Below are 12,401 nucleotides of genomic sequence, written 5' to 3'. Positions count from 1 at the left end.
TAACTAGTAGGTCGCCATTGTTTTTGACGTTGCAGGGCGTTGACGTCAAATGGGGACGCTGCCGGTCTTCCACTGTGTCACTCTTTAGCTACATAAACATGTCAAAAACTCTTTGCAGATCTTAAACTATTGTGTGATCGCACTTATTCCAATATTATTATCATTGTTGTGGTTAGCATCCAGAGCTGTCGTGTGCGTTGCATATGATTAAGGTACACAGTGTAACACAGCAGTTTGATTATTTTTTGCAGATACCCCGTACATCACAGCACATGAAAATATTGATGCAGTTTTCCTCTACTGAGACGTCTAATGGCTTCTAATGATGTCTTACCTCATTGTTGTCACGTAAAAGCGCTGTCCAGACCAATCATCATCCTGCCGGTGTTCTCAGATTTATTAGACTTATCAGATGTTGCTCTCGAAGCTTGCTTCCCGGTGAATAAGCGACACGGAAAGCATATAAATGTATTAAACTTAGTTTGATTGTTGCCTATTCATATTATTTTCTGCCCACCAGGTTATAATGACGCCTTATTTTGCATATTCAGATCTAAGAAAATGGTGATGTGGTGTAAGGCAGAGAAAGAGTGGACACAGGCGTTTAGATTTGTAGCTAGGACCGCGCTATTTATTGGCTAAGGTTCGGTAACTCTTCCTTCACAGCATACAATTGAACATAAGTATCATGTAGTGAAAATACAACAAAAATAATATTCAAATTTTAAAAAAAAATAATGTCCACAACAAGAAAAGTGTTTCAATCTATATCGAGGCCCTATTCTCACACAGTTAACAACAATGCAAAGAGAACTGGCATTCACAAATTCACAATCAAAATAGATGTGTAAAATACGCATAAAACTTGACCTTGGTCCAACTCTATTTAAACACTTTAGCAACTCGTTGAGCTCGACAAATACACTGGATGGCAGTATTTAGTCATAATATATAAACTGTGATGCTGGGAGCAATTATCGATGTCTTACCTTCACAACATACAATTGAACATAAGGCACAATGGACTCGCACTGGGGAAGAAAAAGGAACACTACGGCGTCAGTCAAGAGACAAAACGCACTCATTGGCTTGATCTCTAAGTTAAAACTCACCATTGACACCTTGTGGTGTATTTAAATCACTTACATAGAGTGACAGTTGAGGCAGCATGGCCATGTGACGTCAACACCCATCAACAATGGCAAGCTACTAGTTCGTTGTTTTAGTTTAAAATTTTACAATTTTTTTTTAAAACAAAAACTTTAAGAGGGGTTTTAATATCAAATTATTATAACTCGTACTAACATTTATCTTTAAAGAACTACATGCCTTTCTATCCGTGGTTTCCTTTAAAGCTAGTGTCCACAAACAAAACAACAACCTAAAGGGCTACTTGACAGGCATTCAGCCTGTAATAAAAATTACGTATGATGTGGAAAGTGGCACTTAATGTTTTGAAGACTAAAAGTACTCTTCACGCTGTTCATATATTTCTTGGAGCACTTTCAGTATATAGCAGTGTATGAACTGTATATCATCCTTCAAGTGTAGTAATTTACTGAAATAGTGAGTTTTCTTTGGTGAGCCGCGTGTGTGTGGATGTCAGTGAGTCAGATTCTGAGAAAACCCTGCTTTAAACATTTACACCAGCAGTGACACACAGGGATCACATTAGCTCATACGGTTGATTAAAATGATGAAAAGGACACTTTCTCCCTCAGTGAAGAGGCTTCATTTAGGGTGGAAGATGATAAGGATAAGTCATTAATGCTCAGGGAAACCAAACGTTCAGAACTGGCAAAAAAAGGCTAATATATATATATATATATATATAGGCTTTATTATTCAAGCATATAATGTATCTAATACATCAATATCATCCCATAATAAACAATCCAAACAGCAACAAGGGTCGAAAAGATAATGGAAAGCATGCTTGTCAGTTAGCCTACTGTGTCCATAATTCCCGCACTGGCATTCGACTACAATGTATGTCTTTTTGTGGCTTTCCGGTAACTCGAGGTGAGAGCATGAGAGACCATAATTAAAGACACAATGATTTTAATGAGATATTATTGTGCACTTACCTTGTTTCGAACCAAAAACTCTGGGTAGCATGTATCACCGAGTGTCAAGACACAGCTGTGAATGACCACAGCCGGACTTTGTGGGGATTTTATGGGTGAAACACGGTAATAAAAGGGTCGCGATCCAGAAGTCACAGACATCAAGGAGCGGTTGAGATTTTCTTTTTCAAATACTTATCCTTTTAAACTTTTTTTCTTTGTTTGGATTGATTATCATCTAAAATATCAGGGAAAATGCGACAGTAACAAAAAAATACAATTAAGCAATAGTTATGAGGTAGATATCCGTGGCCTATTTACAGACACTATTTTTTCATTGTGATGTAATCTGTTTAAAAGTTTAAAATATGCAAGTGAATATTTTTTTAGTTTTTTCTTTTTTTTAAAACTAAATATTAGACATCAATTAATGCTTGTACGCTTAATATGATAGACATTCCGAATAATAAATATAATATTTACCTTTTTATGGCTGGCTTGAAGAAAAAGCGGTTGTGCATTGTCTGTAAACGGGTGTCTCCAGGGTAAAACATACAAATTAAAGATAGTTCGGGGGCATAATGCGCCATGAATCTGCATATATGTCAGCACATAGATATATTGTTTTATCAAACACAACAGTTCTTTTTTCTTAAAATACAGCAGGTTATTTTAAAGATGAGTGCAACAGAAAAAACTGCTTTTTCAGCCTTGTCTGTGTTTCCGCTATCTATACTTTTGGTACCCTTTACTGAATGTTTTGGAGAACGACTATGTTGAGATTACAAAACATGATACTAATGGTGATACATAGGAGTTTTTTAAAAGTTATTGATTCATCTTGCTTAGCAAGACAATAGGTAGATGATTTTCTTTATACCAAAACTGCATCTCTTTTCACCTGGCCATATGATCATGTGCCCATCCATCTTCCCTTCCTACCTGAACAAGTCTTACATGACAAAACAATTCCCACCCCATTCCAACCTTCCACCCCCATTTGTAAGATACCGGCTTTCTTTTTCTCACAGAAATTTTGAACACTTGTACATAGCAAAATCTAATTTGAGTTTATTACATGTTCTTATGTATGGATGCAATGTAACAATAGTCTCCAAACACCTCACAGTTTTGAAAGCAGTATACATTGATACTTTTATTTGTCTAATTCTATGTGGGAAAATTAAGGTGGGATTAAGTCACATTTGCTTCACATTGCATGTTTGCCATATTTTTTAAGTGAACCCAATTACTAAATTATTTTCAAAAGCAAAGGCTTAGGAAAAGAAGTCGAGACTTTTATGTGATTAACTCTTCAAAGTGTGTTAATGTCTTTACCTTTGAAAAAACTTGGCTGCCTTTTCGTTCGATCAGCAACTCTGCCCTTTTGCAGCGTAAACACAGCTTTTAACTCGCTGTGGGGAGATGCTCCAATCAGTGCCAAATGCAAATTTGGCAGACAGCACGTGCTCCAACTGGGAGATAGAACATGCCGCCACTCCATGTCATGGCCAGATGAGTTGGAAACATCTGCAGCCGTTAAATTGGCGGCTTGAGTGCTGCTTGCCATACAATATTTGCAGACTAAAACGGCTCGGAGAGTGGGAGGGGGATAAATGAGATTTGTGGATTAAAACATATTTTTGTTACATCTTTTTCGTGCAAGTTCTGTTGAAATACCTCAAAGACTGATTCGTGCCAACAATTATGTGGTTGAATTTGTTAACTGTGGTATAAATATGCTTGCTAATTCTGTGTTATTTTACATATTTAATCTTATTTTGTTGAATTACAATACAGTGGGGCAAATAAGTATTTGGTCAAACACTAATTGTGCAAGTTCTCCCACTTGAAAATATTAGAGAGGTGTGTAATTGTCAACATCGGTAAACCTCAACCATGAGAGACAGTAGCCACGTTTACATGCTGACTTTTATTCATACCGATTCGAATCATTCCGAATGGAAATTTCAGATCAGCTGTTTACATGTCACATCATCTATTCCGATCCAGCGTTTACATATGACTGCCTTTATTCCGAAAGGACGTTTGACAACTGCCGTCTGACATGCGCAGATTAATCAAAACAAAGCGTCACGTTGCAAAACATGGAGATCGATCGTCGGAGTGCTGCTGTTTTAACTTTAACCCACTTGTTGTGTTTGTGGGGTCGTATCCGCTTCTGCTGTTTTGCTCTTTTGCCTTGTAGTAGCCGGTTTTCCACCGGTTTCTAATCTGGTCAACGCTCCGGTCTATTCCGGCTTCGTGTAACCTCTCGTGAACTTTTTTAAATAGTTCACTGTTCCTCGTTTTATGCCCGTCAAAGCGAGCAATTATATTCAATTCTTTTAAAGTTTGAATTAAATACAATCTTTCCGCCGTACTCCAATTAGGTGCGCTGTGCTTGGAAGCCATGTTGCAAGTGACGTTACTTACGTCACAACGTGACGTCAGTACGGAGCATGTGCAGAAAGAACGCAACCAGACACCATTCGGCTTCCCTGTTTACATGATATAATTTTACTTCTAATCGGTTTGGGAAAAGGAATATTCCACCCCTTAGAATCGGAATGAAATTCCATTCGGTTTGGGCCTGTTCATTCCGAATGAGGTGTTTATATGGAACACATTTATTCGGTTTGAACAAATATTCTGATTGTAATTGGAATATTTGGCTCCATGTAAACGTGGCAACTGTGGGGGAAAAAAAAACAGAAAATCATATTGTTTGATTTTTAAAGAATTCATTTGCAAATCATGATGGAAAATAAGTATTTGGTCAATACCAAAAGTTCATCTCAGTACTTTGTTATGTGGACCCTTTGTTGGCAATAACGGAGGTCAGACGTTTTCTCTAACTCTTCACAAGCTTTTCACACACTGTTGCTGGTATTTTGGCCCATTCCTCCATGCAGATCTCCTCTAGAGCAGTGTTTTTTTTTGGGATGTCGTTGGGCAACACAGACTTTCAACTTCCCCCACAGATTTTCTAGGGGGTTGAGATCTGGAGACTGGCTAGGCCACTCCATGACCTTGAAATGCTTCTTACGAAGCCTCTCCTTTGTTGCCCTGGCTGTGTGTTTGGGAACATTGTCAAGATGAAAGACCCAGCCACGTCTCATCTTCAATGCCCTTGCTCATGGAAGGAGATTTTCACTCAAAATCTCTCGATACATGGCCCCATTCATTCTTTCCTTTACACAGATCAGTCGTCCTGCTCCCTTTGCAGAAAAACAGCCCCAAAGCATGATGTTTCCACCCCCATGCTTCACAGTGGCTATGGTGTTCTTCGGATGCAATTCAATATTATTTCTCCTCCAAACACGAGAACCTATGTTTCTACCAGAAAGTTCTATTTTGGTTTGATCTGACCATAACATTCTCCCAGTCCTCTTCTGGATCATCCAAATGCTCTCTAGCGAACCGCAGACAGGCCTGGATGTGAACTTTCTTCAGCAGGGGGACACGTCTGGCAGTGCAGGATTTGAGTCCCTGGCGGCGCATTGTGTTACTGATAGTAGCCTTTATTACTGTGGTCCCAGCTCTCTGTAGGTCATTCACTTGGTCCCCCTGTTTGGTTCTGGGATTTTTGCTCACCGTTCTTATCATTTTGACGCCACGGGATGAGATCTTGCATGGAACCCCAGATCGAGGGAGATTATCAGTGGTCATGTATGTCTTCCATTTTTCTAATAATTGCTCCCACAGTTGATTTCTTTACACTAGGCATTTTACCTATTGCAGATTCACTCTTCCCAGCCTGGTGCAGGTCTACAATTTTGTCTCTGGTGTCCCTCGACAGCTGTTTGGTCTTGGCCATAGTGGAGTTTGGAGTGTGACTGATTGATTTGTGGACAGGTGTCTTTTATACCGATAATGAGTTAAAACAGGTGCCATTAATACAGTTAACGAATGGAGCCTCGTTAGACCTCCTTTGACAGCCAGAAATCTTACTTGTTTGTAGGTGACCAAATACTTATTTTCCACTCTAATTTGGAAATACTTTAAAAATCAAACAATGTGATTTTCTGTGTTTTTTTTTTCACATTCTGTCTCTCATGGTTGAGGTTTACCCATGTTGACAATTACAGGCCTCTCTAATCTTTTCAAGTCGGAGAACTTGGACAATTGGTGGTTCATTAAATACTTATTTGCCCCACTGTAATTGTCCCGTTCTTCTCGTGGAACTGTAAAAATATCAGTTTCATGTCTGGAACACAGAACATAATATCTCTTTCCTTTTTAACGAAATGAGCCAAGGCGTGGGTCAGAGCAACAGATCAATTTTAGCTGAGGGGTAGACATTGATGCTTTCTTCTCTTCCCCTCGGCCCCCCTCCTCTTCCAGAGGAAAAGAGTACGATACTCAGAGCTGGACTTCGAGGTAAGCTTTTGGACGCCATAACCTCTCATTTGCCTGTCTTTGCTTTTTTTGTGCTTCTGCCAGGACTTTAGTAGTGCACATGTAGGAGCATCGCTTAATCCCTTCCCTGCATGGAGTGCAAATAATGGTTTTGAAACTGACTGTCATAGTATGCTGTTTCTCCAACAAATTCCCTTATTTCTGTCTCAGCAAATTAATGTGTTGATAAATGCTAACACAATGGCTAACATATCCCACTGTCTTGTTCAATTAAGAGAGATTAGGCTGCAATGTCGCTGTGGGGGTTCTGGTTAAAGAAACAGCAAAGTCGGGCGTTTTATGTGTCTATGTAAGTAGTCCTAGTAGTTGAGTTTTGAGTCATTGCGTTTGGTTGACAGGCTGGTACTGTTTTTGTTGGAACAACATAGTTTGGCTCTGTGTCTGTGTCATAGTCATGGTTTTATTAGAATTACCTGATTTCATATGAATTTCCAGTCTTTTAACTCCTGTCCAAAATACACACCAGAAAAGAATATCACAGTAGACTTCGAGAGTTTTTATTTCTATACAGTGTTTTAAAGACTGGATATTCACTTTGGACCAAATATATAGGAAATGGTCCTGATTTTTTTTTTTTTTTTTTTTTTTTTTTTAAGTATGTTTGAGTTGTGAAAAGCTACTAACTTTTATGTTTCTGGCAAATTAACTGGATTCACAACTGGCTGTTGCATGAATAAGGTTCCGAATTAGCTATTTCATTTGTGATTTTTAAGGACTACCTGTATTTGAGGTCTGTCAAAATATTAATTTTAAAGGGCAATAACAATCTTACATTAAATATACAGTATTATCACTGATATGATCAAAAAATTCACAATTTTAATGACCAATAATCCCCCCAGGCCCCCGTTGCCAAACTCTACAAAAAGCTTAGGAAATTCAGTAGATTAGGAAATAGGCATCTGCCCCTAGCTCATCGGCCATCTTTAATTTATTTTATGATCAGCATCACTGCAGTCCTTTCTGCTTTGTACACACTCCCCTCTCCACTTAGCCCTCACGGCAGCCCTATATTGCCCACCCCTCCCATTTCGCCTTATTTTGATTTCTCTTTGGTTCATTTTTGGTATCCCCTTTCCTTTCTTCCCTTCCAGAAAGTGATGCACACTCGCAAAAGACACTCAGAGCTGTACCATGAGCTCAACCACTCTTCCAAGTTCCACACCATAGACAGGTATAGCAGGGACCCAGCCATGTCCACATTCAAGGTAAGACTAATTGCCTAAATAGTAGAGTCGGAACATCCCTGAAACAATTTGACTATACAGTACCCTGAGCCTTGTCACAACCCTAGAATGAGCCCCCCACCCCCTGGGAGTACAAAGCAAAAAAGTCTAAACTGCAATGATGAATTCATTACGGTATATTGTCAATTGTGACGTTTGTCGCCTTTTGAAGACATATAGTCCGGAAGAGCATGACCTGAGCAGTATAAATCCAATTTATGTAAATATACCAAAGACGTCTGAATAGGATTCTAAAATAAATAATATTTTAAATGTTTACATTGATTTGGAAAAAATCACATCCCAGTCATATGCAGAAAATAAAAGAAAAAAACATGCAGCGTGAATACAATGGTACCTCGACATATTATCGCTTCGATACACGATCATTTCAACATCCGACGTAAAATTGGCTCGCCATTTGTTTCTACATCCGACGACATGCTCGAAATACAACGACGCAAGACTGACACACGGCAGATTTTCTTGTGAGAGAAATCAACACAGTTACTGCGGGTGAAGAAAAAAGGTGACACCATTGAAATGAAGTTGCAAATGATAGAAAAATATGAGCGTGGTGTGCGCATCCATGAACTCGCTCGACCATACGGCCGTAGAATGTCTATATTTCGACAGTCCTCCTCCTTTTGCCAGTCTTTATAAGTTAAGGTGACAATTATTATTGTGGTAACATCGCCAAAGAAATCACCATCTTCGTTAGGTTTTTATCATTTATTTCAGAAGTTATGCAACACAACAAGCCTACTGTCCGCCGCAGTTGCAGCCAACCACAAGACATTAAAAGAGAAAGTAAAATCTCCACCACACCTTTCTCTCTCTGGCACGTCACCCAAGCAGCATGTCCGCCACAATAGAACCAAAGTCGTTACATTATTCTAGGAATTATTATTTATAATTATTATTTTATTAGTTTTTATAAATAATGTATTTGTTTTGCTATGTGTAATTGCCATTTGTAAGAACATGAGAGACAACAACAACCCCTGCCAGCGATTATTCCACCATAGACATGGCCTCTCAAGTCATATTAGACATAAACACCCCCCACGAAAATTGGCTAATAAACGACTGAAACTAATACTCGGACACGAGTTGAAGCCGCCGCCGCCGATTGTATTATAATTCCGATTTTTATTCATAATTTATTTGTTTTGCTCTGTGTAATTACTATTTGTAGTACGTAGTATTTGTTAAGGGGTTGGTAGGTTTTCAGGCTGTAGAACGAATTAATGGAATTATAATGTATTCTTATGGAAAAATTTTGCTCAACATACGACCATTTAGATTTACAAACAAGGTCCTGGAACGAATTAACTTCGTATGTAGAGGTACTACTGTATAAGCAAAGACTGTATAGATACTGTATGCTTGGAAAGGGGGCGTCTCGGGTGGGTGCCTATGAGCGCTTAATACTGAGGCGTCTTTGACTCATTAAAAGACCATTAGCAGCAGATGAAAGCGAGTCCCAGCTCACTCTGTGCTAACCTTCAGAGGGACAGTCTCATTAAGATTTAAACACATACTCTTCTCATCTGTGGAGGGCACAAGCATGGAGACTGGCAGCCTCGATAGGTGTGCTTTCCCCGGGCGTTGCCACCACACTGCTTCACATTCATTTTGCATCACCGATTTAGGAATGCAAGCTGACATATATCATATTGGCCATGGCATGCGCCCACACACGGGAACTCATATGAGAAAATACCCTGCCTTTTTTTTTCTTCTCTCAAATATTTTCAATATGTTCATCGAGACTGTCCAATGTTCTGGCCGGCTACCCATTTATTTCTTGTATTGTCAAGAAAGTATTTAATAAAGAACAATAAAATTACAATTCCAGTATAGGCATGAGTGATATATTGCATTGCAGATCTGCAGTGTGATCAAAGACAGTTCCACCACAAGCAGCGCGTTCTGAAAAAAACACACCTATAAAGCAGCTTGAGAACAAGTTGTTAATGCCATCACCTCACAGTTCTAGGGCTGGTGGTTTGAATCTATCACCATGCTTGTATGATTTTACTCAGGTACTCTGATTTCATGCCACAGTTCAAAAATAATTTGATAAATTGAAGACACTAAATTAAATTGTGTACTCGTGTGATAAGGGTGTGAATAGTTTTGTGCCTATATGCATCCTGTGATTTGCTGTCTTCCAGTCGAGGCTGTACCCTAATTATCATCCCAGTGACAATAAGCATACCACTTTTCACAGCATCTGTGCGGTAGTACTCCACAGTAATGAATAGTCCTTTTGAAATTTACCCCGCAGGGTTTGAAATTCATTGAATATACAATCATTTCAAAGTATTTATTTAGCCATTGTACATATGGGTAATTTTCATTATACTCTAATCAAATTATGGGGAATCTCAACGTATTTTCGAATGATATCAAAGATATATCGTATGATTCACAAGTCTGAAATGCTGACGTCATATGAATCAAATAGAAAGTGTGGTTACTCTACATATTGCATGCTCAAGTGAATCTATTCCATTAAAAGAAAGTGGGCAGTTCACTTAACTGAATAATTACACATCTAATGCTATCAGTGTCAGGCCTTTGACAGGGCCCAGCTTCAATTTATCTGTGCACTTGTCAACAACTCACTTTGAGAGTCACCCCCAGACATGGACATGCTGACTATACAATAATTATGGAGATGAGGTGTGCCTGCGTGTAGACGGCACATTTGATTGTGCGTACTTGTTGTAGTAGTTGTCTTCTTCCTTTTTGTTTGTTGTATTTGTCTGTTTATTTTCTGCTAACTTCATCACCTCCACTTAAGAGACAATTACAACACGAGTAATGATTTAATAATTTAATACTAACTTTAATAACCTCTTCCCTTTGTTGTGTGACAATGTCAATGATCTTAATGCTTGGTACGTGAGCACTGAAACTGTGTTAGCTGTATAATTGAACTGAATTACACTGCAAGTTAAATTATCACTGTTGAACACAAAAAGCATAATAAGAATTGGAACCTATCCTTGTCAGATAGCCAAGTTATCTATCAAAAATCACTCTCAGAGTTGGTCATATCTCTTTCGCTAGCTCTCTTGCTCTCAATATACAATACAAAAGTAGCTGAACCTTTTGGCATTTCTCACATTTCTAAATAAAATCACCATCAAATGTTTTCTGATCAAAATCACACGGATGAAAAAGTGTCTGCTTTAACCAAAACCACCCAAACATTTATAGGTTTTCATACTTTAATGAGGATAGCATGCAAACAATGACAGAAAGGGGAAAAATAAGTAAGTGAACCATCTGCCTAAGGAGACTTAAAGAGCAATTGAAACCAATTTTTACCAAACAAATTAAGTCAGATGTGTGCCCAATAACATATGAGTAGTTTAAAGCTGCCCAGCCCACTATAAAACACACACCCGGTAAGAAATGCATTGTCTGATGTGCATCATGGCTCGGTCAAAAGAGCTGTCTGAAGACTTGCAATCAAGGATTGCTGATTTGTATAAACTGGGAAAGAATACCATCTCTAAAAGTCTGGATGTTGATCAGTCAAGAGTCAGAGAAGTTGTCTACACATGGAGAGAGTTTGGCACTGTTGCTTCTCTCACAAGAAGTGGCAGTCCACTAAAGATGACGCCAAGAGTTCAGCGAAGAATATTCAGAGAGGTAAAAAGAACCTTAGAGTGTCTTCTAAAGACTTACAGAAATCACTGACACATTCCAATAGCTCTGTGCACACACCAAGAATGGTGTTCATAGGACAACTTCACGAAGGAAGCCACTGCTGTCTAAAAAATAACATTGTTGCTCGTTTAATGTTTGCAAAATGGCACTTGGACACTCCACAGGTTTTGGCACAATATTTTGTGAACTGATGAAACCAAATTCTAATTGTTTGGGAGTAACACACAACATCATGTGGAAAAATAGAACAGCTCACTAATATGAACACCTCATCCCCACCGTGAAGCATGGTGAAGGGAGCATCATGATTTGGGGCTGTTTTGCTTCCCCAGGGCCTGGGCAACTTGCATTCATTAATGGAAGAATGAATCCAAAAGTTTATCAGGATGTTTTGCAGGAAAATCTGAGGCCGTCCGTTAGACAGTTGAATCTAAAAACAGGATGCATGCTGCAACAAGACAATGATCCAAAACGCAGAGGTAAATCAACTTCAGAATAGTTTCAGAAGGTCAAAATACACGTTCTGGAGTAGCCAAGTCAAAGTCCAGACTTGAACCCCATTGAGATGCTTGTGGCATGACCTAAAGACAGCGATCCATGCCAGACATCCCAGGAATCTGGCATAACTACAGCATTTCTGTAGAGAAGAATGGGCTAAGATTAGTCCTGATCGATGTGCCAGACTGATCTGCAGCTACAGGAAGCGTCTGGTTGAAGTTATTGCTGCCAAAGGGGGGGCCACAAAATATTAAATGTGATGGTTCACTTATTTTCCCCCTTCTGTCATTATTTGCATACTATGCTCATTAAAATATGAAAACCTATAAATGTTTGGGTGGTTTTAGTTAAAGCAGACACTGCTTTTTCATCAGTGTGATTTTGACAAAGATGAATTCACATTTGATGGTGATTTTTATGCAGAAATGTGAGAAATTCCAAAAGGTTCAGATACTTTTTCATTCCACTGTTTATCCTCGTGATTCATTAGCAACTGTAGATA

At 38.8% G+C, this 12,401-nt stretch overlaps 1 protein-coding gene across 22 annotated transcripts in view; it reads left to right on the top strand.

Moving 5' to 3' along the window:
• Positions 1-12,401, top strand: part of adgrb2 (adhesion G protein-coupled receptor B2) — a 288,153-nt gene that overhangs the window by 261,195 nt on the left and 14,557 nt on the right. For 16 of the 22 annotated variants that reach the window (XR_009061841.1, XM_057827325.1, XM_057827328.1 and 13 more), the window contains 2 exons: positions 6,414-6,449; positions 7,583-7,696. The exons of 2 other annotated variants lie outside the window; for them this stretch is intronic. Coding sequence is in view for 18 of the 20 variants with exons in the window: in XM_057827325.1 (XP_057683308.1) it covers positions 6,414-6,449; positions 7,583-7,696 (150 nt within the window). In the remaining 2 variants the exon portion in view is untranslated. The remainder of the gene's footprint in view (positions 1-6,413; positions 6,450-7,582; positions 7,697-12,401) is intronic. 4 more of the 22 variants (XR_009061842.1, XM_057827331.1, XM_057827329.1 and 1 more) reach the window with 1 other exon arrangement.

Source organism: Corythoichthys intestinalis, chromosome 22 (assembly GCF_030265065.1).
Source record: "Corythoichthys intestinalis isolate RoL2023-P3 chromosome 22, ASM3026506v1, whole genome shotgun sequence".
Taxonomy (NCBI): Eukaryota; Metazoa; Chordata; class Actinopteri; order Syngnathiformes; family Syngnathidae; genus Corythoichthys; species Corythoichthys intestinalis.
The sequence above is the reverse complement of the archived record's forward strand: the minus strand, read 5'-3'. Positions and strand labels throughout refer to the sequence as shown.